Source organism: Amaranthus tricolor, chromosome 6, assembly GCF_026212465.1.
Source record: "Amaranthus tricolor cultivar Red isolate AtriRed21 chromosome 6, ASM2621246v1, whole genome shotgun sequence".
Classification (NCBI taxonomy): domain Eukaryota; kingdom Viridiplantae; phylum Streptophyta; class Magnoliopsida; order Caryophyllales; family Amaranthaceae; genus Amaranthus; species Amaranthus tricolor.
The window spans coordinates 15,935,142-15,961,104 of record NC_080052.1 but is presented as its reverse complement, the minus strand read 5'-3'; the positions used below and the strand labels follow the sequence as shown (position 1 = coordinate 15,961,104).

General features: G+C 34.0%; 2 protein-coding genes across 2 annotated transcripts; both read left to right on the top strand.

Annotated features, from left to right (window-relative positions):
* The first annotated feature begins 12,496 nt into the window (after nucleotides 1–12,496).
* LOC130814605 (uncharacterized) lies at nucleotides 12,497–18,812 on the top strand. The gene is made up of 6 exons (XM_057680728.1): nucleotides 12,497–12,780; nucleotides 12,892–13,024; nucleotides 14,621–14,724; nucleotides 16,614–16,758; nucleotides 16,839–16,970; nucleotides 17,058–18,812. The coding sequence occupies exons 1-6, from the start codon at nucleotides 12,737–12,739 to the stop codon at nucleotides 18,438–18,440; spliced, it is 1,941 nt and encodes a 646-aa protein (XP_057536711.1). The 5' UTR covers nucleotides 12,497–12,736; the 3' UTR covers nucleotides 18,441–18,812.
* A 2,123-nt stretch (nucleotides 18,813–20,935) lies between these two features.
* On the top strand, nucleotides 20,936–21,682 carry LOC130815588 (uncharacterized). The gene has a single exon (XM_057682077.1). The coding sequence runs from the start codon at nucleotides 20,936–20,938 to the stop codon at nucleotides 21,680–21,682; it is 747 nt and encodes a 248-aa protein (XP_057538060.1).
* Nucleotides 21,683–25,963: the final 4,281 nt, after the last annotated feature.

Sequence of the window (25,963 nt, the reverse complement as noted above, 5' to 3'; positions counted from 1 at the left end):
AATAATATTTCCTTCAAAGAGTCACACCCATCCGGTAAACACCACCGTACTTTAAAACGAAGACTACCATCGTCATGAATTGTAAAACCTTCAACTCTCCCTTCACTGATTTGCTCCCGAAGTTTAGTGAACTTGGGGTCTTCCAGCTGCTTAGCCATAATCTCTTCGAAAAATGTAGGTTGAATGAACAATGCACTCAACTTGGCTTCCAACTCCACTTCTTGAATTATCTCTAAGTTCATTCTCTCAAACTCCTTACACAACTCCTCAGAGGTTATTAATGCTGAGACCGAATGCCTCGATTTTCTGCTCAAATCATCAGCGACTAAATTCGCACGGCCTTCATGATAAGCAATCTCCAAATCATAATCACCGATAAGTTCTAACCAACGTCGATGGCGCAAATTCAACTCGGATTGAGTGAACAGAAATTGCAAACTTTTATGGTCCGTAAAGATCTTTCATTTGACACCATAGAGATAATGACGCCATATTTTTAATGCAAAAACCACAGCCGCTAATTCCAAGTCATGTGTTGAATAATTCACCTCATGAGTCTTCAGCTGACGCGAAGCATACGCCACTACTTTCTTATTTGCATTAAAACACAACCTAATCCATGTTTGGAAGCATCACTATAGACGGAATATTCCAAAGATGGATCAGGTAAGGTGAACACTGGAGCTGTAGTTAACTTCTCCTTCAACAACTGAAATGCCTTCTCACACTCCTCGATCCATTCGAACTTCTTCTCCTTCTTCATCAAGGATGTTAGCAGACGAGCAACACGAGAAAAATCCTTCACAAAACGACGATAGTACCTTGCCAAATCCAAGAAACTTCGAATATCCGTAATATTTTGGGGTGCAGGCCAGTCTCGGACTGCTTTTATCTTTGTCGGATCAACAAAGATCCCTTCTTTAGAAACAAGGTGACCTAGAAAAGCCACCTGTTCTAACCAGAATTCGCACTTCGAAAACTTAGCATATAATTCATTTTCTCGAAGAATTTGCAAGACTACCCTTAAATGTTCTTGATGCTCTTCACGACTCTTAGAATATACCAAGATATCATCAATAAAATTAAAAACTCGATTCATCAACCCCATAAATGCAGCGGGTGCATTGGTTAATCCAAAAGGCATTACAGTGAATTCAAAATATCCATATCTGGTTTGGAAAGCTAACTTATTAATATCCTCCTTCTTAATGCGCAACTGGTGATACCCTGATCGTGAATCAATCTTAGGAAAGACTCTTGCCCCTTGCAACTGATCAAAAAGATCATCAATCCGTGGTAACGGATATTTATTCTTAATTGTGACTTTATTGAGTTCTCTATAATCAATATAGAGACGCATCGTTGCATCCTTTTTCCTCACAAATAATACCGGGGCTCCCCAGGGAAAGACGCTAGGTCTTATATAACCCTTTTCTAACAACTCCTCTAATTGCACCTTCAATTCTTCCATTTCCTTTGGAGCCATATGATAAGGGGCTTTTGAAATTGGCCCTGTCCCAGGCATCAAATCGATTGAAAAGTCCACGTCTCTTTTCGGTGGCATGCCTGGAAGCTCTTCTGGAAATACATCCTTGAAGTCACGGACTACAGGAATATCATCAATTCGAACCTTCCATACCTCCACCTTACTTATACTATAGAAAAACCATGGTTTTCCGTGCTTGATTAGCTTCCTTGCTTTTAAGGACGACACGATTTTTACCTTGGGTCCCTTGGGAAACTTCCTATATTTAACTTTCTCTTCTCGGGGTCCGCTTAGCGTTACAGATTGTCCCTCACAATCTATCACTGCCTTATATCTACCCAACCAATCCATGCCAAGGATTACATTCAGACCTTTCATTTCCAAATAAAACAAATCACTCAAGAATTTTGTCTTTCCTATATTAATCGACACCCCACGAAATAACATACTACAATGAAAGGTCTCTCCGGAAGGAATAGCGACTGAGAAAGATGTTTTCTTGGGATTTTCCAATCCTAAGTCTTTAAATCTAGATTTAGAAATAAACGAGTACGATGCACCAGAATCAAAAAGAACTTTAACAGACTTTGAATTGATGCAAAAAGTACCTATGACCACATCGGACACTTGTGCTGCTTCCCTAGCGTTAACTGCTGATAGTCTGCCATAATTTTGAATGACTGGGGTAGCGCCTCGTTGACTTCCTTGTTGTCCAGGGAAGTTCTCATTCCTAGCATTCCCTTGAGGTTGCTGAATTCCGGAATGATTTCTCTGAAACCTAAAGTTTGAGACACCCCCAGGGTTTAGGGTTTCTGCCAAAACCACCACCGCTTTGATTTCCACTTCTTCTGTCATTGCCACTTCGACCATTATCGAAGCGTTGTTGTAGAAAACCTCTGTGATTCCCCCCTTGAGGCTCTTGTTGTCCCAATCGAGCATAACACTCATACATTCTATGACCCGATTTACCACAGTATGAACAATCCACTAATGCTCCCCAAAAATCTCTCCCTGGATGATTTTTTTTTTGGCATCTCCTACAGTTATAAATTCTTTCCTTTCCATTGGGTCATAAAGTGGTTTCTGTACCCTGACCTCAGATGTCGAACCTCTCCCACCTTTACTTGACTGTCCTGGCTGGTACACTTTTTCTTGATAACCCCTTTAGGTTTTGTGTTTCTTAAAGTGGTTTTGTGCATGATTACTCCTGCTCTCTACATTCTGGAACATAGGTTTCCTCCTCTTGTCCCCACTATGGGCCAACTTCTCCTGCTCCTTCCTAATAACATTTCCTATCTGGGCTGCCCTCTTATATAACTGGTCTAAAGTATCGTACCTATCGGTCTTAATGTGTTTTTGAATCTTGTAAGATAAACCCAGTTCGAAGCGTTGCATTTTCTTTGTTTCAGTCGGGACCTCCTCGAGGCAAAACTTCAGAAATTCCATAAATTTCTGATAATACTCATCCACTGTTAAATTCCCCATTTCAAACCTAGCAAACTCGTTTGACTTATCCTTCCTCACGTGAGGTGGGTAGAATTGATCCCTTAACGCTCCCTTAAAACGTTCCCAGCTTAATTCAACATCATTCTCCACTATCAGCCCCGCCTTAGTATGTGTCCACCAGTAGTCAACATCTTCGACCAGATAAAATGCAGCCTAGTCGACCATAAATTCTGCGGGACATCGAACTACACTAAAGAGTTTGTCAAACTCTCGAAGCCAGTTTTCCAGCGCAGAAGGTTGTCCTTTCCCATCATAAGTAGAGGGCTTACACTGGGCTATCATCTTACTAATCGATGAAGCCCTCTCTTCTATGGATTTTTGTCTGGTGTTTCTCGCACCAGCTAGGGCTTTGACTAGGTTCCGAAGTACACAGTCAGAGTGACCTCTATTTTCGTTCTTTCTCAAGAATGGAGGCATGATGGAAGGTATACGACATTTTAATAAACAAGGTATATATATAAATATTCTATTTCCATCATCGAGGTTAAACAAAACTTAGGCTAATATAACTTCTTAGAGATCAGGAGGTCTATCCTAATAGTTGGTAGAATTAAAAAGTTGAGCCTGTTAATCGGCTCCTAAGCTTCCACCAAATAAAAAAAAATTTAATTAATTATAATAATGCTCAATATTCACAAACTTTCAGTATCATAATATATCAAACTTCACAAATTCAGCTAATGAGAAGAGGTTATAAATAATTAAACAGAAAATCAAGATGATATCATAATTCAACCCGCATACTCTGCCATAACATATTATTAAATTCCAAAATACTTGGGTACAAAATCCCAAATAATCACTGTTCTTCTTAACCATATTGTCAAAACAAAACAGAAGAAACTTCTCGACAGAATATCCATACATCATTATTAGCGTGGAAATAGTCATATAAAATCATAAGCATAAATACTACAATCAAAAGCAAGATCATATAGTAAAAGGCGATGCATCCATACGATCCTAATCTTCCTCATATAAGTCAGGGTCAAAATCAGCATCCCCGGAGTCGTCACTATATGTGCTATCAGAATCAGTGGGTGTCTCTATGGGTAGGGAGTCACTCATATCTAGTTGTTCCTCGGAATCTGAAAGCTCAACAATTTCTGGTTCGGGTAATATTTCTTCCCACATTGTAATTTCACTATCGTCCTCACTCATACTGTCTTCTTGTTCCGGCGGCCCTCCTCCCCACATCAAAATATCACTATCACTCTCGCTCATAATATCTTCCCTATCAGCTGCTTCTACCTCCATATCAGCATTATATACCCCTTCTGCACTATCCTCATAAAACTCTTCAGCCTCCTCCTCGGAATTTTCCCCAGTATTTTCCTCCAGACCTTCTTCGGGGACTTCCTCGGGATCTTCTCACTAGTGGAAAAAACCTCATTTGCTGCGGTTTTTTGCCATTATTTGCTGCGGTTTGGCCCCCAGCAATTGTGATAGCAGCAAATAGCCTATTTTAAATGCTGCGGTTATTAACCGCAGCAAAAAAATGCATTAATTGCTGCGGTCATGGGCAAAACCACAGCAAAAAGTGTGTGTTAATTGCTGCGGTCATTGGGAGGAACCGCAACAAATAAATTGGCCCATTAATTGCTGCGGTCGTGGCAAAACCGCAGCAAATAGCATATTTTTTTTTTTTAATTTTCCTTTTTATCCTTTTAATAATGCAATAATAATACAATCACAGATAATCAACATTAATCTCTTTGTAATAATAAACTCTCGCTCGTATATATAATATAATATTATGTACGTACATATATATATATATATATATACATTAAAGTATAAAAAATAATCTACACTATAATTACAATTTATCAAGGACAAATATTAGCAAGATACACGGCAATCTTGTCTTTTAATTCGCGCATCTCTTCACTTCTCAAAGGGCGTGTTTCCCTCGGAATGTCGTTTAAAACCTATATATAATATTAAAATAAAAGATTAATATAGAAACATTAGATTTTACCAATAATATATTTAATTAAGAAAGTAACAAATACTTACGGCATCTATATTTTCGACTCCAACCTCCTTCACGGCATTAATAATATCGTCCATGAACTTCAGCGCGTAGTAGCCGCAATCAACGGACCCAGAAGGTTGTTGAAAGCACTAAGAGAAAATAGATGTTAGTGTCAAAAACGGTTAAAAACGCATAAAATCGCAACTTAACACGTAAATTCTAGAATATGACTATGATTTTCAATTCTAACAACTTCTACACAATAATATATACCAAATAGTGTTGTGTGCCGAGTTTCGTGCAAAACAAACAAAGTTTGAGCTACTTTACGCGCGAAATTGAAAAAAACGCTTAAAAACCCTTAAAAATCGCAACTTAACTTCTAATTTCTAGCATATGACTATTATTATCAATTCTAACCATTTCAACACAATAATATATGCCAAATAGTATTGTGTGCCAAGTTTCGTGCATAACAAACCAAGTTTGAGTACTTTACACGCGAAATTGACAAAAACGCTTAAAAACGCATAAAATCGCAACTTAACTTCTAATTTCTAGCATATGACTATTATTATCAATTCTAACCATTTCAACACAATAATATATGCCAAATAGTATTGTGTGCCAAGTTTCGTGCATAACAAACCAAGTTTGAGTACTTTACGCGCGAAATTGACAAAAACGCTTAAAAACGCATAAAATCGCAACTTAACTTCTAATTTCTAGCATATGACTATTATTATCAATTCTAATCATTTCAACACAATAATATATGCCAAATAGTATTGTCTGCCAAGTTTCGTGCATAACAAACCATGTTTGACCTACTTTACGCGCGAAATTGACAAAAACGCTTAAAAACGCATAAAATCGCAACTTAACTTCTAATTTCTAGCATATGACTATTATTATCAATTCTAATCAAGGGCATATGTGAATAAACGCTAAAAAACCAACACCAACCTTTTCATTTCTCATGCCCATTTATATTTTTTTCAACAAGAACAGTAAGCAATTACAATGAGATATTTCAATGCTTATTGAAATTAAAAAGAGAAATAATACCTTAATTTGTGAGTTTTGAAGATGAACAAGCAAATGCCTTTGGTTTCAAACAACGGTTTTGAAGAATGCGCACACAGTAGAACAAGAAGCAAACGTTTGCTCTGGGTTTGTGAATGAAAATGAAGATGAACAAAGCAGCAGAAGTAGTTTGATTGCGAGAACAAAGCAGCAGTACAGTAGCTAACGTATGGGTTTTGAGAGAACAAAGAATGGGTATTCGTTCGTTTGAAAGAACAAAGCAGCAGCAGTAGTTTAATCGTTTTTGAGAGTACGTAAAAGGGTTTTGTGAGGGTTTTTGTGAATATGGCGGGTTTTCTTAAAAAACCAAAGATTATTTGCTGCGGTTAAAAAGAAACCGGAGCAATTTTGTTAATTTTGAAGGCTATTTGCTGCGGTTCATGAATAACCGGAGCAATTAACAAAATTCCAAAGGGCTATTTGCTGCGGTTCGGCCTTAACCGCAGCAATTAATGAGTTTTGAAGGCTATTTGCTGCGGTTTTGTGGTTAACCGCAGCACTTATAGTTTTTTTTTTTCTTATTAATTTTCCTCTTTATTGCTGCGAATATAAAAAAACCGCAGCAAATGATGAGCAGCAAATACGTTTTTTTCCACTAGTGTCTCCTAGATCCTCCTCATCAAAATCTATCTGCAATACTGAGTTAGGGTCAACCACTGGAACATCCTCCTCAACAGTCTCAGCCCTTGCCCTACTAGCCTCAGCATTCTCACGTCTCTCATTGTCTACATCCTCCATTCCTCTATTCCATCTGTCAAACTCTCAGTCCAATTAAGCAATTCTCTCATTCAACTCAGCAATTTCCTCAGCTATTATTCCCTCATAAACTTGTTGAGACTTTTTATAGATCATCTCTATCCTGCGCTTATAATCTAGCTCACTCTCTCCTTCTTTCATGTCCCAAATTTTTAATGCTTCTATCTCTACCCAGACTGGTACATTAACTAAGGCTCTCCATGGTTCTTCTAGGGTACTACTTTCCTCTCCGGTAGGTCTTTTTCCTTTATCCATGATAGATAAAACTTTTGTAATCCCTGACTCACGAATGAAAGAAAACGAGACAATTAATTTCTGAGATAAGACAAAGATAGATAAATCAGAGTATCAGAGATATATACACAGAAATTCTACAATGCACACATCAAAATTATCCATGACATCATGCTTAAAGACACCAACCAAAACACATCATATCCCCTTAATGTCTACCCCTTTACTCTCGTCATCTTTTTTTTTTTTTTTTTTTTTTGCGTTAGTTTATCGATATAGATAAATAACACTAAATAGAACTCCCGCTCTGATACCAATTGTAACATCTCGGAATAACTCGGATCGTTTGAAAAGAGAAGACGACCTTTTTAAAGAAAGGTAAATGTAGTCCGAGTCAAACCAGGATATTAGAAGGCAGTTATAAAAACGGATTTTTGAAAACACAGAAAGGTTGCGGATCGAGTTCTATTAGTGTTATTATAAACTACTAGATAAAAGAAATTCTTAGCAGCGGATAAGAACGTAAAATTAAATCTACTTATTACAACTTGAGAACGAAATCGCCTCATAAACCAAATATTCTTTAAAATTTATTAGAAGTTCTTATCAAGACTTCTGTATCCTAACGATTTATTTCTCCAAGGGACAATCCTCACTCCCCAGACCTGCAACTTAACTTACTGCTAGTCATTACCCAGATAGGAAACAACATCATCGCAGGGTCGTTAAGACCAAAAGTACACGTCAGCAAAAACCTCTTTTATAACATTAACATTATAGCATAAAGCACAATGGCAACTTACCATACGTCGGCTACAGTTCAATATTTACTTTTTAATAAATTTCAAATGATTCATTGAGTCAGTCAGCCATACTGCTGTACTTTTCCCGGCCATACTGCCGGACCAAACCCCAAACTTCAAGAGTGAGACAATACATTAGGGGAAGCTAACCCCTAAGCAAGTCTCTACCATAGACACTCGCCTTACTTCGGTGCCTATGGTTAAGTATGCATACCCCCGCGGTGGCTCATAATGCCCCCATATACCGCGAGTAATTCATTTCCACCAATTGACGTCATACTACGTCCACTTTTAAGGTTAGTGAGGTCATACTACCTCTGCTTATCAAAACAATATATCAAAATTATTTATTCGGAAAGATAACATTATTCGTACTATATATCCATACTTTACTTTTGTATGCCATTATTATATGATACATCGAACTAAATGCGAACTTCACTGCGTGTACATACCTTAAGCAAGATAACCAACTCTCAAGCGTCCTATTAAATTCCCGGTCACGAATCGACTTCAATTGTAAAGGAAAACACCAAATGATGAAGTGTAATGGAGTTAGGAATGTAGATTAGGAGGAATTTTGAAAGGATGTCAAAATGAAAATGATTAAGGAATTAAGAAGGGTTAATTATATGGGATTAATGCCTTGATCCTTCATTACCCTAAGGGAGTTACAAGCTCCACCAAGAGTCCCTCTTTTTTTTTTTTTGAAAATAAAAGATGGGTTAAGGAAAAGTTTGGGCCCAAATAATTCTAATTGCCAAAAAGGATTGCAAATCTCATGACCAAGCCCAATAATAAATAATATATATATATATATATAGAAATAATATTATTAGTGAATTATTAAATATATAGGGAAGAAAATATCGGAAAAATATCGGGGTGTTACAGTTTCATTTGCTTTTTGGACACTATTCATCTCTTACTCTTAATGTGTGTTTTATTATTAATCTATAAGTTAAAACATAGTCAAGTGGGATCTTGTTTGATTCATCTCAATGCAAGGATTATTCATATCAAATTTCCATAATTTTTAATCATGTACAATTAGAGATATTAAAGATTGAATAAGTGCATTGGATAGAGTGCATACAACAAATGATACATTAGTAGTGAATTGAAGGGAGTATTTTTTATAGATTTTAAGTATTGACATAAATTAAGGCATAGTTTAATGACTACATACATCGATTTACAAAATGTAAATTTTTCAATGTGTTGTGATTAGTGTGACTTGAGTGCACAATTGGTGTGTGCATTCATGTGTGACTCTTGGGTTTGGAATCCAATGAGTGTGTTAAGTTGGTGTATTAAGTTGATTATTGTGGTTTATGATGATGATTAAAGTATGGATTAATGAGGTAATGAAGTATGAGTCAATCAAGGGAGTTATGGGATTTAATGAAGAAGTGCAAAGGTTTAGTTCAAGATGCTCTACAATGTAAGGTCGAGCAACTATTGACAGAAGCCCTCTGAAGTGCCGTTCGACCAGCTCGCTCGACCGAGCGAGCTTCAGGATGGGTCGAGCGAGCAGACAGAATGCAGACAGACACTTCCTGTATCCCGCTCGACCGAGCGAGCCTATGCTTTGGTCGAGCGATGTTTCTGATGCTTCTAAGATGCTGTTTTTTGACTCTTCAAGTTCTTGGAGATGTTTTATTATCATTTATTCATAGCTTTAATATACTTAATGTTACTTAGTGTGATCTCTCTTATAAATAGAGAGCTACATTCACATTGTAATTGGTGAAAACATCCACAAAATACACCCCAAGCCAAACACTAGCCTATATCTCTTCTCCATTGTAATTCTCCATATTTGAGAGTTCTTTGAACTCCTTTTGATAATATAAGAGATACTACACACCGGAGGACGTAGCCTTAGTTGGGTGAACCTCGTTAAATCTTTGTGTCATTTTATTGCTTTACTTTCTCTTACAAACGTCGATATTATTGATAGCGTAATTTGTTTGTCACTAAACTTCATACACTCGCTCTTGGCAATATTGGAGTTTGAAACACATTATTCGAACTCTAATATATCATCGTTTTCACAATGATTGAGGTATTATTCTATAGAAATTGTCACCACTGAAATTAATAACAACAATTTAGGTATAATATTTTGTCAAAATTTTTTTGACTAATAATTATTTATATCGACATAAATTAATGTATTATTCTACAACATTTTCCATTGGTTTAGCATGACATTTATGAAAATAACAAAAGTTAAAATTTTCTTTGTTTTAAAAGAAATATAAAGATATAATTTGTGAACATAATATTTTGTACCTATAAATTTGTGTAAGTTCGTATTTACTGAAATTAATCGATTACAAAGATTGTGAGAGAATGATTTAATTATGACAAAAATTATATGTGAAAAGATTTTAACCTGATTACAAATATTAAAAATTTTATAACGAGTAAGCTAATAGTGGAAAGAATTATGAATTATAGGTATAAATTAAGGCATTATTTTACATAAATTTTTGGATTATATGTATTGATAGAAAGCGTATATTTGTTAATTGAGGTAATATTGTACAAAAAAACCAATTGATTTAGCATTATATTTATCAAAATAATGAATTTGCAAATTAATGTGTTAAAAAATCATGATGACATCATCAAAGGGCATCATATCAAATCATATCATACATGCTAATAAAAATGTTGAAAAATGACAAATATCATCGTTAGAGAGCCTTGACAAATAAAATAAGTTAATTACATAATAATATTTATCTAATTTAGAATCAGATTTTTTTTAAGTTGGAGCTAAATTCTGTAAAGTATTCATATAATTTATTATAGCAATTTTATATATTTAACTTAGTTACATATATCATATCATACATACTAATAAAAATGCTGAAAAATAAAAAATGTCATCCTTAAGAGCCTTGACAAATGAAATATATTAGTGTATAATAGCTAATTACATGACAATATTTACTTAATTTAGAAGCAGATTTTTTTAAGTTGGAGCTAAATTCGGTAAAGTATTTATATAATTTATTATGACAATTCTATATATCTAGCCTAGAATTTAATATATTTAATTGAACAAAAAAATTATATATTCGATAAATAATTTTTTAAAATAATTATTTAAGTTTTACTTTAAAAAAGCCATGTATTCGATAAATTTAATCATGCTAATATATACTTGACTTATTCTTCAAAACTTTATTTGTATATATTCACTCATAAATTCGTACATTGCACGAGTTTCTATACTAGTATTCTTGTGGAACAAATTCAAGCTTACTTCTCCCTTATAAAAGAGCTACTCATTCCGCGAGCAATATAATGAACTTGACTAAATTTAAAATTAAGTTTTTTTAAAAAGAAATTTGGATCTCAATTCTAATATTTGGTTTTTCTAATTGAATGAAATAAATCATATTTGGAAAATTTTATGTGGTAATTATAAGATTTTGGGTTTTCCACGTGGTAACCAAAACTTTTTAAAAATCTATGTGGTAACACGTGGTAACCAAAATGTTCCACCGTAACTTTTATGCACCAAAAACATTAGCAAACGATAAAGTCGAAGCATGAAGGCTGTTGTACCCCTTTTTATTCGACTATCCATTACATATTCATCCGCTTTCAACATTTTTCCCCAAATTTTAGACTCTAACTCTACCTTCTTTCATCCAAATTACATTTTTCTCCCAAATTTAAACTTTACTTTTTGCAAGCTTCAACTTTAACGATTGCTAACATTTTTAGTGTAAAAAGTCACGGTGAAACATTTTAGTAAATCTTAGGATTTCTGCGTAGATTTTTCAAAAGTTTTAATTATCATGTGGAAAACTCAAAATCTCAAGATTACCAAATGAAATTTTCCATCACATTTTTGTGCTAAAAATCAATGTCATAATTATTTATAATCTTAATAATCATAAATTTCATGGAGATTTCGTTTATTTTCCATTTATGCTAAAATTTAGAGAATGTTCCCATGCTATAAATTAGTTTTTAGACATTCATCACTCAAAAACTAGAATTAGGCATAAATTTGTTGAAATTATTTGATTATTAATAATTTGATATACTAAAATTAATGAAAAAATTTTCCTCATGTTTGAGAAGTTTTTGATTAAAAATAGTTTAAGTTACTATAATTTGGTTAAAAATTGATTTGGGTTTACAATAATTTATTTAAAAATTAATTCAAGTTTACAACAATTTAGTTAAAAATTGATTCGGGTAAAATCGTATGTAATCGAATTGAGTTCGACTTCTTGCTTAATTCGAGTCGAATATGGCTCGCTTCAGTCACTACTAGATTTAGGTAATCATAGTTAACGTTATATGTCAATTGTAAAAATTGGTTGCAGTTTGGGTTTAATTTTTCCATTTTCGTTTAACAATCAGTTTGAGTGCAACTTCAATTCGATTAATATAAATCCCATAATCCTTAAAAAGAACGTAATTTTGGGTTTGATAATTTTTGATCCGATTTGAATTTCAAGTCGGATCGGATTATATTTGAATAGTTTTTGACACAAGGTCAATGAGTAACACTTATCATAGTAAACCGTAAACCGTAAACCGTAAACCGTGAATCGAGTTTAATTAAAAAGCGTATAAAATTAATCTAATTATCATCCACCAAAACAACAGAGAGATAAACATTAGCATGTAAAGGCTAGTGGAGGAAGGAGAGTGGGTCGCACTCATGGTCCCATGAACGTTATTCCATATTCCAACTGCATTTCTAGCTTCTGGAAAATCGAACGTTACTCTCCTTTCTCTCTCTAACACTCCATCCTAAGCCCTTTCTTTCTCTTACACTCCATCCTAAGCCCTTTCTCTCTCCTCTCATCTCTTCCTCTCTACTTCCGGCTATTGATCGAAAACGCGAAGATGTTAGACGGATTGCTTGGAAGAAGTGGATTCTACACTAAATGGTTTGTTTGTTACTAATTTTTACGATCTCTTTCTCAATAATTCAAAATCGAATTTCTGAATTTTGAATAGATTTTTTGATGGTTTGTTGTGAAAATTTATGGCGATTGCAGTAAATCTTTGATTAAGCAGACACGAACGCGAATCGAGGTTGTTCGACGAAAGAGAAGTGCGACACAAAAGTTTCTTAGGAAGGACATTGCTGATCTGCTTGCTAATGGCTTAGAGAAGAATGCTTATGGGAGAGTTAGTTTTTTTTTTAATCCTTTTTTGAGCTTGGAATTTGCATTTTTTTCTCGATGTTGTAATGTTCAGCGTATCGAATTTTTTTAATGCTTTGAAAAGAAATTTATTGAAATCAAAATGGAAACGATAACGGTGTTTAATCTGTTGTTTTATTTTAATGCTGAGAAAATGTCGGTGCATCGGAATATTGTTATTTAATTGTTTAATTTGTCGCTTTTTAGTAGCCGGATACAATTTACATGAATTTAGAGAGATTTTTGGTTTTGGATTTGTCTAGATTTTTAGGTGTAATTACGCCTAATGATTAAAATCAATTTACTACGGTTTTATTGATTGCTGTATGTAGCATTATAAGAATTCGAGTTAATAGAACTAACTATTAATGTCCATATGTTATGTTCTTGTTCCATTTTTAAAAGTGTTTTGCTGCTGAGAAATTTTTAAAATAGTTGGCTGTATAATGAATAGGATTGTGCATATAGTACTAGACAAGGTTGAACTTGAAAAATAAAAGTTAAGGGCTAGTAATATATGAAGCCAAATCACTATATACAAAATTAACCGTTTCTCTAGATATATCGAACAAGACTTGAGTTTTTTGCTTGATTATATTGGCAACTGCAAATAAAATGTTGCTCTAAAGAACTTAAACCTTCTGATTCTTCTTTATCATCGAACTATGGTCTCTATTATTTTATTAGCAATACTAGCTGTATATAATCAAAATATTTGCATAGATCGAATGAAAAAATAGACCGTGAAAGTGGAACGCAAGATTGGGCTGTGCTAGCATAGTGAAAACACGAAAACACTTGCAATCCCGTTAACAGATTAATGATTCAGAAATGGGACTAATGCAGTTATTATAATGCCTAATATTGGTCAAAAGCATATGATATCCATTGATATGGCCCCAAACACAGTTCAAAGTGTTTGATACTAATAATAGCATTTGATTCTGCAGTGATATGGCTCATTTGATCCTTGATTAGTTGATATCGTTCGATGAGTTATGTTTTGTAAACTGGGGTTATAGGATATGATCAATGCTAGAAAACTCAGGCCCAAATCATCTTAAAGTCTTGAAATAATTCTAATATAAATGAATGTGAAGGTTAAAGTTGTTATTGTTATTTTGTGGACCAATGATAGTATTAGCTCAAAAAACCATGTTTACACGTTTAGTAAAGCTAGAGAGAGGGTTATGTGAACTGTAGTGCAAAAATACGATTTCCATTACCATTACGGTCACGGTAACGGTCGCAAAACGGATATCGCGGTTAATACGGATTATTTCGTTGTTAATGTGACCTATATTTCGGTTTCGGTAAACTCAAAAGCCTTTACAATATGATTGCAATACGGTGATTGCGTGAAGAGAAGAAAAATATGATACCTCTTGTATGAGTTTACAGAAGTTTGGTCTAGGCTGTGCCCAACGTTTCTTAATTAGGATTTTCCTTTTTCCTGTAAGTGGAAAGTTTGCAAAGAACGAATGTGTGTTGAAGTACTTTGGTTCATTGACTGTCCTTGTCTCTCATCTTGATTTTGGAATTATTATTTGAATGACCATTATCTCGTTTTTTTGATGACCAGGCAGATGGGTTGGTTTCGGAAATGATTCTTGCTTCGTGCTATGATTTTATTGATCACGTTTGTGAAATTATATTGAAGCACCTTCCAGTTTTGCAAAAACTCAGGTATATGCTGCTTGTGATGCTTTTTACCTTTGTTATGCCTTCCTGTAAGTTTTTAAGAACCTTCCAATACGACATTTTGCTGTTCAAATCCTATATTGTTCATCTTGATGTTACTCAACCACTGTAATATACAAATAGTAATGTGTGGTTTCTGTAGTGCTGTTTGCCTATGGACTATGGTCAGTTATGTTTTCTCATATCTTAAAATACTTGAACGGATAAAATGAGATTAGCATGGATTCATTTTTTGATTATACTAAAAATGCATGATCCCTGCGACCCTCGAGAGTTGAGATACAAGTTATTTCCTATTCTGAGCTAAGGCATGATTTTAATAGTTTTCCAAATAAGTTATTGTTGCGATATCATCTTTTTGATTGTTATATTTGTATGTTCATATCGAAATAGATTTGGATTGGGTTTGAACACTGATTAGTAATCTACACTATTGCATATAAGAACATATGTTATTGCAGAGGTATATTCATATTCAATACTAGTAGATATTTCATATCCGGGGTTCTAGCACTTGGAGTAGCCAAAGAAAATATTGGTATATTCTTCATTCATAGATGACATCAAAGAATCTAGGGAAAAAATTTCCCATCTTTGTAATTAGAGTGGATAGGCTATTTTGTTTTGTAGCAATATTAATTTACTTTGGACCATATTGGCTATCTCTTTTTTGAACTTAATCGCTTTGCCTTTGGGCTGTTTTTCATAAGGCTCAAATTTCCAAATAAGAATCAAATGTTGTACATTGTTTGGGTGATAAATTAGGAAGGAAAGGGAGGGAAGCAAAGGGGAGGGGATGAGTTTTTGATGTTGCTTTTGAAACATTTGGTGAGAAAGATCATTTTATGTTTAGATAGCACTTGAGATGAAATATATGGTAAAGGAGGGCAAAGATTGTCAATGGTTTTGGATTATTTCCTTCTTTGAGAAACACAATCCTTTCAAAGTATTGCTCGTAAAATGGGAGGATTATGGTATGCTCATGAATTGCAATTTGCAAGTGTGATGCAGCTGTGCATTTGTGTACACTTGGTTAATAAGCTGATACTACTTTTGTGCTATAAAATGCCAATTCTGCTCATCTTAGACTGCTTCTGAAAGTAGAGAAATACCTTGATGGGAATAGGAATCGAGCAGGAATTTCTGTTAAATATATTAGTATGTTGTTTGTTAAGAAAATGCTTGCTGAAATTTTTGCTTCATAAAAGCATCCACTAATGTAATATTGTACTTTTCAAGTTTGATAGCTACAGCTCCTTTATTCACGTTATCCAAAATCCAAGTATTATCCGAACAAAGCAAATTGGCTCCCTTCTCTGCCTTACCTTGATGTGTTTTATCCAAATTTCAACACGTTATTATTTTTAGCAAATCACAACTAATTTCTTTTCACTATCTAAAAATCTAAATGTCTATAGTTTTACAGAATGAACTTTGGTGGAACTATTTCTATAATCTGTTATTCTATCTTTCTATAATGCTTTATGCTTTAGCACATATGGACAATAAAAGTGTGGCAGTGTCATCAAGCATAATTTTGCACGCCTGACAGGAGTTTAACCTCAATTTTTTGAAAAGAAATGCGTTTTCTGATATTTATTTACAGATGTACCTTCAAGCTGTGTAATAGTAGAAAAAGGAAACTTATTTCATCTGTTTTGACAATATGCAAACATGTGGCAAAGAGTATTAGCTTTGTTGATTCTTGTGGGATTGAATTTGAATAGGTTTTACAAGAACTAAGTGGGATCATATGTATAGTTTATATGAAATTTGGAATTTGTTATTTCATGTAATTTGTAACAAGAGCACCCAGTTAGGCACTTCTTGTTGATACTCTAAACTTATTTTCCCTACATCACTGTTTACAACAGGGATTGCCCTGAGGACTGTAGGGAGGCTGTAGCATCCTTAATGTTTGCTGCAGCCAGGTTCTCAGATCTACCTGAGCTGCGTGAACTCAGAGACTTGTTCCAGGGAAGATATGGAAGTTCTGTGGAGTATTACGTAAATCAAAAGGTATTCATGAATCAGACCGTATTAGGATGTGCAGTTTCTTTTTCAAGATTTACAACTGATCCCAATATTTCATCACACAGCTTGTCGAAAATTTGTCCTCACAACCCCCTTCAATGGAGAAAAATGTTCAACTGCTGCAAGAAATTGCATCTGAGTTTTCACTAAGATGGGACATAAGGGGGTTCGAAGAGAGGATGGCTAATGCTGAGCAGGTAATTCTAATTTTCGCGTAAACTGTAAGCTGAAAAGAAACTTGTTTTTTTTATTCCTCTATTTTTTTGATGCGGTTTTCCTTGCAGAAACACCAGAAAACACCTGAGACTCATGCTGTTCAGAGTAGAAGCTCGACACCTGTCGCTGAAGAAACTGTCAGGGCGACTGTCAAAAACGATGTTTTGCTGAAGAAAAGGAGTGAAGCCTCTTATCAAGGTGGAGAAAGACAAGTTGATGACAGACAGCAGACAGTAACCAGGAGGGATGTTCTTGAGCAAAAGGATGAAGTGAAGTATGATGTTTCTATAGCACCAGAACTCTCTCACAACAGGTACAAGCCATTGTCGTATAGAGAAGAGACTCTCCAGAAGAGAGAGGACCGTGACAATAATTTTCATAGGAGAGAGAAAAAATTTGATAGATCTATTTCCAAGGATAATGGTGCTAAAGAAACCTTTCATGCTGGTAATTTATCTCATGGGAAAAGATTTGAACCTACTGATGGCCGACATGAACTGGGTAGACACAGGCAAATGAACACAGCAGAAAGAGATGTTTTCAAAACCTTGTCATCGGTAACACCTGATAAACAACATCTAGTCAGTAATATTTCCCCCACATCTGTCAAGAATGAACCTGCTGAAAACATCCATGTCAAAATTATGAGAAAGGTGCAAGAAGATATAACAGATGGATCTAAGTCCAAATTCAGAGGTGGTATTCCTCCTCCATATGTGAAACCACAAAAGAGTAAGCATAGAGTTGATGCAGAAGAGAACGACACTTTAACCTTCCATCCAAAGGGCAACAGTAATGGGTCAGGAAAACCCCCAACTAAACCCGATTTCCCAGATGCCCATGAAAATATGAATGGTAACGAACGTTTCACGGAAATTTACTATAAAGATGAAGGTGGCATTGAATCCACTCCTAGACGAAGATCCCATCGGAGGAGACACTCACGATCTGCGTCCACTCAAGATGCTAAAGTAAATGGTGAGGTGGGAAAGGAAGAAAGGGTTGTCAGACGAGTTTCTACTAGTAGAAGAAGAAATGAATCAAAAAAAGGCCTCCAGGTAGTGATTGATGATGACCATTACGACAAGGTTGACGAGGAGATGATGATTGACAAGCTATTACTTCACTACTGCAAGAAACCCTCATCTCGTGATTTAGAAAAGCCAAGGAGACATACCAAGAGCAGAACGAAAGATGCATTGAAGTCTCCCATTCATGAAGCTTCAGCAGCCAACAGTATCTTAGATGAGGAGAATTCAACCCCAAGGAAGGAGACTTCTAGATCGATGTCATTTCCTCCTCGTCAAGTGCCCCAACCCGAGCAACAGAAGGTGTTTGTTCGTGCTGCTTCCTTCCAGCCAGACAGTCCTGCAAAGCATGTGCACCCCAAGCTTCCCAACTATGATGATTTAGCTGCACGCTTTGCTGCCCTAAGAGCAAACAAAGACTGAAATCTCCAATGGTAATCGTCTCAAACTTTCTTTTTAAATCAGACGAAGAAAATCAACCCAACAGAGTACATTTACTCTCTTGGTGATTGCGGTATGTGTACGATATTCATTAGCTCCACACATTGTCTTGCTCACACGAGTCTATTATATTGAACATTTTTCTTATAAATTTGATGTTTACCATTTGCATATTGACATGCGGTAAGAGAAAATCTAACATGATCAAAGAATTATGATACATCTACTTTAGGAGTAGTTGTAGAATTGGCATATTAATTTTTTATAAATTTTTTCCTAATGATTTAGAGTGTACATCAATTCTGTATTGGATTTACAATAATTTTATCATCTATTAACACTAAACGCATTGTTTTTCATGTAACCTTTTTATTTTCACCTCTTTGTTTTCCTAATTTATACCTTTCATTTTATAATTTAACACATACATTTTTTTCATTATATAGTAACTCATTTGTTACAAAAGTAACACAATTATCTCCTTAAGTTACCGTCAGATAAAGCACAAAAAATTCATTACATCTTAGAATTGCTACATTTTGATTTTGTTTATATTTAAGGTTTAGTACAAAGTAAATGGGAGAAAAGGAGGAAACTAGTAGGTAAAAATTGTGTTGGTATGATGAAAATGTGGGCGAGTTTGTGCATGAAATCAAACGACTTATTGTGGATACAAAATTTGAAAAATGTTGCAATAATTGGGACAACGCATCGTGAAAATTGTAGATATATGAATACAATGGAAATAGTATTGTAAACCAGATACACACTAGATTCATTTCTATGAGTTTTTGTAGAATGGTCAAATTGTTTAATATTCATGTTCAAAAATTGTCCTAAAGCAGTATTGTTCATATTGTTGTTGATTGCATTTAGTCAATTTAAGTTATTTTCGATTTGGTTGTTGATTATGCATGAAATAGTCGATTCTTGGATTTGGATTGATTAAGTTGTCATCAGTTAAAAATCGAGTTTAACCAGGCAAGTGTTATTTTCCATTAGCTTAGGTCATTCAATTTGATCGGTTAATTCAAAAACTTTTCAATTTATTTTTAATTAGCTATCAAGTCGGAACAAATTTAATTTTAATGCATTTTTATTTGGTTCAAATAGGGTTCGAAAGCCAGTCAAACTAATTGTATCTATTGAGTCCGTCCGATATGATGTTGTCTTCTTCCCTTTTTGCTCTTGTTGTCTTCTTCATCCATCTTCTTCTTCCCTCCATGTTGTTTCATAAATCTTCTCTCACCATTTCCATTTTTAGTTGCCAAATCAATTTTACTAGTCCCTTGTAAAATACTTATCCTACACTCTTGAAATTTGATGTTGATACAGCTCTACTACATTTCTGATGCCTTTTTAGAGTGTGATTTCTTCTTACAAAATGGGTAAATTGTTTGACAAGGTTTGGTATCTTCGTTTGTAAAGTTGTGACTTAAATGGTTGTACTTGGATCAAGAGGATGTTTGCACTTATATGAATATTGAAACTGAGAATTCAAAATTACCTTAATGTGACTGATTGAAATCGGGAACTTAATAGTTCATTGCGGAGTGAAGACCATTGTTATCTGACCTCTACAAAGATCAATTATTAGAGGTAGGTTGTTGGGTGCTGTCATCCAATGGGTACAATATTGGGTTGGATATATGGGTTATATATAGGGTTCTATTGTTATTAGCAGAGTCAAAAATCAGTTGCTAATATGGGGTAATTGTAGGGTCAATATAGAGCTTCTAACATTACTTTGTCTGCAAAGTGAATTCTTAGTTCTTCTTTTTATCATGTAAAATATCCCATTAATTTATATACAATGTATTATATCATTTTTATGATATCCGTAAAATTTTAATTTTAGCGAAGCTTTTTGTTCATACATGACCATTTGACTAAAATTTTCTACTAAAACTACATTATCTTTTAATTAGCATTGACATTATTTTATACTCTCTTATATTTACCTAAGTGTCAAGTCACCTTAAATATTTCATTTCTATTTTAGGTATGTTAATTTTACCAATTTTACCTATATTAAACTTAACCTTTTCATATATTTATACCTAATAACCCTACTTTACCCATATTAAAATTTAAAAATACTAATTTTTTCTTTCACATGTGGTTCCATTTGACCAATCGAAAAATTATAAAAACTCAGATGGTAGACATTGGATGAATGGGAGGTGGTAGTAACATCCAAATAGTGTTGAGCTCTTTAATACTGTGGATTGTGGTTAATAGCATTAGCCAACGAGTTCTTCCATATGACTCGTCTTCCAAAGCAGTCCTTTTATCTGGCATAAGCTAGGTACTCTTTCCCGCCAAAAAACTTAAGTACCCATGAAAGCCCACCATTTTATTTTACTCTTCATAATAATAAAATAGAATCCTTCCCATTTTATTTGGTGTTTCCACAACGGTTCTTTAGAGAGAGAAAGCTAAATAGGAGAGAAATGAAAGGTTCATCAAAGTTAACAATGGGTGCAACGATGGCAATTTTAATCATACTTGCCATTGTTATGTGTTTGGTTTTTGTGCTTTTAGCTGAACTCTACTGTTCTATACTCCTCCGCCGTCGAAAACTTAATGATAAAAACCCAGATCAGTCTATGGTGGCAAATCCTCGTAACCCACAGCAACCCCAAAATCAGAACCAATTAATTCCATCTCCTCTTAGTAGCTTCTATGCTCAGGGAGTTCTAGATGCTCCTAGAAATTTCCTGTTTCCTAAACTCCCTATTAACACAGAAATTGATGAAAGACCTAAACATGGAAAACTGCACCAGTTTCTTAGAGTTCAATCCCCACAACTACTTGGCCTTGCTTCTTCATCATTATCATCATCTACATTGCAAATGCAACAACCTAATTCAAAACCCGAAATTAATATTGAAGTTGAATTTGAAGGGAAGAATTTGATGTACATTTCAAACCCAATATATGACAATGAAGTTAGTGGAGTGGGTGCAACCCCATTTGAGACGTCGGATAGTTTGCCGCCGTCCCAATTGGATAGGAATGAAGAGAAGAAAGAAAATGAAAAGGAAATGAAATGGAGTCCATGCTCATTGCCATTAAGTCCAATGAAGGAGGTACCAGCTAAAGCCGATGAATCGGTTTGTTTAAGAGATGCAGGATGTTTGGGTAGTTCATGTAGTGAGTCTAATACTCGTATTGCTCAATTTTCTTCTTCTGCCTCACCTCACACTTCGCCTTCTTGGTAATACTTTTGTCCCTTAGATTCCTGTATTTTCCAAATATTTAATGAAAATGATAAAGTTGGATAAGTGTGGCATTTTTTTCAACAGATCCTATTTCCAAAATGTCGCCAAAAATTATACTATTTGCTCGATAGCAAAGAAGCGAAAAAGTCTTGTATAAACTTCGTTCAAACTATTTTTATTATACACTACCAACAAAAGATGTAAATAGGATAAAAAGTTTAAATTAAGTTTATACAAAAAAAACTCTTCTTTGTTAATTTTATAAATGAACATTGTGGGAAACTTTGCCCTCTATATTGTGTTTTGAAAACATAATTTCCATTGTACGTGCATAGGAAACTTATTTCCTGTGGTATCGTCCACAAAGGGTAATTTTTTTAAAGTTAGCAAAATTAAAATGCTATTTGAGATAACGGCTTGGTATAAAAACCAAAATGTTGTCTTATGTAATGGTTTTGTTTGTTTTTTTTTTAATTTATATTTAAATATCACATGGTGAGTGGTTTATTAACAAAAAAAAAAAAATCAAACAAGTTGCATTGTAATGAATCATGATAAATAGGGGAAGCAAGTAGCAACCCGCCACCTAAAATGGCGGTTAAGTAATGATATTTTTTTGTTATATTATTATAAAACCATCATTTGAGATGATGGTTTATTTTTCAATCGTTTTCTTAATATTAATACATCTGAACAAAGTGTTTTTTTAAGTTAAATCAAACCACCATCTTAGATAGTGGTTTGGCTAAATGAAAAAATAAAAAAAATAAATTTGACAATTCGTTCTACCATTAAAAATAAGTTTTCGATAAATAGAGTGAAAAATAAGTTTCCAATGGGCAAAGACTCACATTTTCTCAAAATATTGTCGAAAAGTTGTACTGACTCGGTCACTCTAATTTTGCTCCATCTAATTTTTCTTTCTCTTTGATGGATAAAAGTAGTGTTGTGAATATTAATCATTGTAGTATATTTACAAGAATACAAGCTTGTAAAAGTAGTGTGCAAAAATGGATTACAATATCAGAAGGAAACTAAAGTTCTAATCATATGCGATATGATAACCACTATCCACATCTTGATGTATTGTTAATTTGTGGTGTTTTAATGCCAACCACAACAACAAACCTAAGAAAGACACGATAATCAATGCCACGCTTTGCCTAACTTTGCCCTCTTTCATCTTTCTTCAACCTCTTTTATTATTATTATTATTATTATCTTGTCGTATATGGCCTAAAAAAATTCTATTTCATAGTCATTTCTTAATAGAAAAGTAATATATGGATTAAATTATTGAAAACTTGCAAGTTTCGTGGTGTTTTTTAGGAATTCATGTTTATGTCTCCTTCGGATTTTATCACTAAGAAACAAGCTCATTATTTTGTATTTTTACGTCTTTTCTTTTTTTTTTTTTTTTTGGGGATTTTGAACATTGCACGTTACGTGCAAAAGGGTTGTGGATACTCCCAAAATTATTTGAATTAAAATAAATGAAATAAATTAACACCAAGGATTCAAATTCAAAAAAAAAAAGAAGTTTGTCTTTTTGTACTTCGGGAATTATACAAATTAAATTTAACATTTTATTGAAAATTAGTGAGTTACAGTCTAAAATTAAAAATTACCTAATCTGAATATGTCATAAAAATTAGGTCATATCTAAACGTAATGCAAATCCAATGGTTTTAAATCTGCTTTTTTAATTTTGTCAACTTATTCAGTTTCAAGTTATTATTTTTAATCAAAACTTACTATATTTGTGGTCAATTTTTGTATTTGATTCAAATTACTTTGTTATAGTCTTAAAATCGCTATATAAGTTATTGAAAATATTTTCTTTTATATATATATATATATATATATATATATATATATATATATTAGAATAAAGGTAATGATAAAAAAAGTAAAACATTTTGACCTATTGAATTGAGTCGAATTTGACACGAAGTCGGCTTGAAAGTGAGCTAATTCGACAGTCATTGTTTCCAACGTGGTGGCTACAAGTTCATGGAAGTTTAACAGCAGAAATAACACAAATGCTGGTATGCCGTGCCCTACAAATCTATAAATATTTGTCCATTTATAAACATTGACAAGCATTTAAACATTTGCCTGAGCCCAAGACAGAAGCTTCAGATTCTGCTCCCACATATTTTTCTCAAAATTAGTGAACATAATAATAATAATAATAATAATAATAATAATAATAATAATAATAATAATAATAATAATGTATTAGCAAATAATGAATTGCTTAATTTTTGTTGATTTGTACGTGATTGATTTCACCATTTTCCCTTCCATAATTGTCATTGGGTGATTAATCTTCTTTTTTTTCTAGTGGATTGACACCAAGTCATATAGGAATTTGAATTTTTTAAACAATTAAACTGATTCTATTTGGTTGACAATTAACATAGGAATTTAAAATTTCAAAAGAAGATAATTCTTACGACAAATAGAAATTTTATTACCATGTTATTTCCTTTATAATTACAAATTACAATGTTAATTTTAATTTACTACAGACAACCAAAGAACATTGTTTAATTACTATAAAATTACCAAGATATTTTGCATTTCCATGCATTATAATTTTCTACAAAAATTTAATAATTAAGAATTAAGCCCCCCCGCTAACCAAGGAACAAAGGTTAAGGGTTCAAGAATTGACTTAAGCAAACCCAAAACAGAATTGTATGCAACATTACCAAGTAGACACAATCAAAGCAATGAAAGAGCAAATAAACCAAACACAATAATTTATGTGGTTCACCTCTAATTGAGCTACGCCTACGGCCTAGCCTAGATGTCTTTATTTCCTTTAAGAACCTTCAATGGACTCCAATGGAGTTGCAATGGTGATGATCACAATTGAGAGAATTAGAGAATAAGGAGAGAAGAGAGTATTTTGTAATCTAGAGAGATAGAAAGGGGGTTAAGAAAAGCATTAGTCTAATTCTATGTAATTAGTCCTATTAATAAATTATATGACCTAATTGCGTAAATACATAAGTCTAGGAAAAAAAATTCGAAAAGAAAAGAAATAAAAAATTGTCCAACATATAACGCTGAGTCGGCTTTCCCTTGGCCAAAGGAAAAATCGACTCGGTTTTTAATTCTACCTCCAAATCAAAGTTTGCCTTTTTAAGTATTGAGATATCATTAGGAAATATTTAGTTTACCTAGAATACATTGATGAATATTTAGATTTTGCCATTATTATCTTTAATTTGCTTGTTGTACGCGGTTTGGTGGGCTTAGGAAACTAAAGTATATTGTATTATAAAGAGTCAGTAGATGAATGAAGGAAAGCAAGCCAAAGTTTTATCACATTTTTACATGGTATCGAGCCAAATAATTTTTCTTTGAAAACTAAATTAGCAATGGCTGCCGTTGATCCACTAACACCTACAAAAATTGAATCCAATTCTCCATATTACCTCGGTTCGCAAGACCGACTAGGGGATTTCCTCATTCCTACTCTTCTTAAAACAGACAATTATGAATCTTGGGTTGACAGGCCGTGACAATTCGTCATATGATCTTACCGTGGCTACTTATGTGGACACGGAATACCTGTGGGCTCGGGCCCACAAACCCACAGGTCAAGAGCGTTGACTTGCACATATACCTGGTTAGGTTCATTATTTAGGTAATAGGAGGATTAGCCCATCCAATATATATACAAGTCCACAACCTACTATTTTATCAATGTGGGATCTTATTTCAAGTATATTTGCAAACAGCCGACATTCAAACAGCATTAGAAGCTCGACGAAAGTTTGAATTTTTAGATGGGTCAATCAGTTCATCATCACCCCCTTGTACGAAATTCGAGTGGACGGCGATCAACGCAATGCTCATCTTATGGATCACCAATACAATAGACCCCGAAGTAAAATCAACTTCGTCCAAATTCAGGGAACCTAAACCTTTTTGGGACCACCTCAAGCAGCGATTTGCTCAAACTAACAGTCCGCGTATTCAACAATCTCGTGCTTCAATCGCAAAGTGTGACCAAACAAAATTAATGCATGTTTCTGTGTACTATGGCAAGCTTTATACTTTATGGCAGGAATTAGATCGTCACGAGCCGTTGATTTCCTGTTCATGCTGTGCTTTTTGTTTGGCTGGGAAAATGCACGAAAAACATCGAGCCCAAGCACTTTTACATGAATTTTTAATGGGGTTATATGATTTTGACTCTTCCTTACGCAAAAATATGTTGTCTCAAGACCCTCTTCCAAGTCTTTGACAGAGTGTACCAGTTGG

What these genes read in the sequence shown, in the direction of transcription:
- LOC130814605 (XM_057680728.1), top strand. Translation starts at nt 12,737, where the DNA reads ATGTTAGACGGATTGCTTGGAAGAAGTGGATTCTACACTAAATG. An exon ending in AGAAGAATGCTTATGGGAGA is followed by an intron (nt 13,025 to 14,620) that starts GTTAGTTTTTTT and finishes TTTGATGACCAG; the next exon opens with GCAGATGGGTTGGTTTCGGA. An exon ending in GGATGGCTAATGCTGAGCAG is followed by an intron (nt 16,971 to 17,057) that starts GTAATTCTAATT and finishes TTTTCCTTGCAG; the next exon opens with AAACACCAGAAAACACCTGA.
- LOC130815588 (XM_057682077.1), top strand. Translation starts at nt 20,936, where the DNA reads ATGGGTGCAACGATGGCAATTTTAATCATACTTGCCATTGTTATGTGT.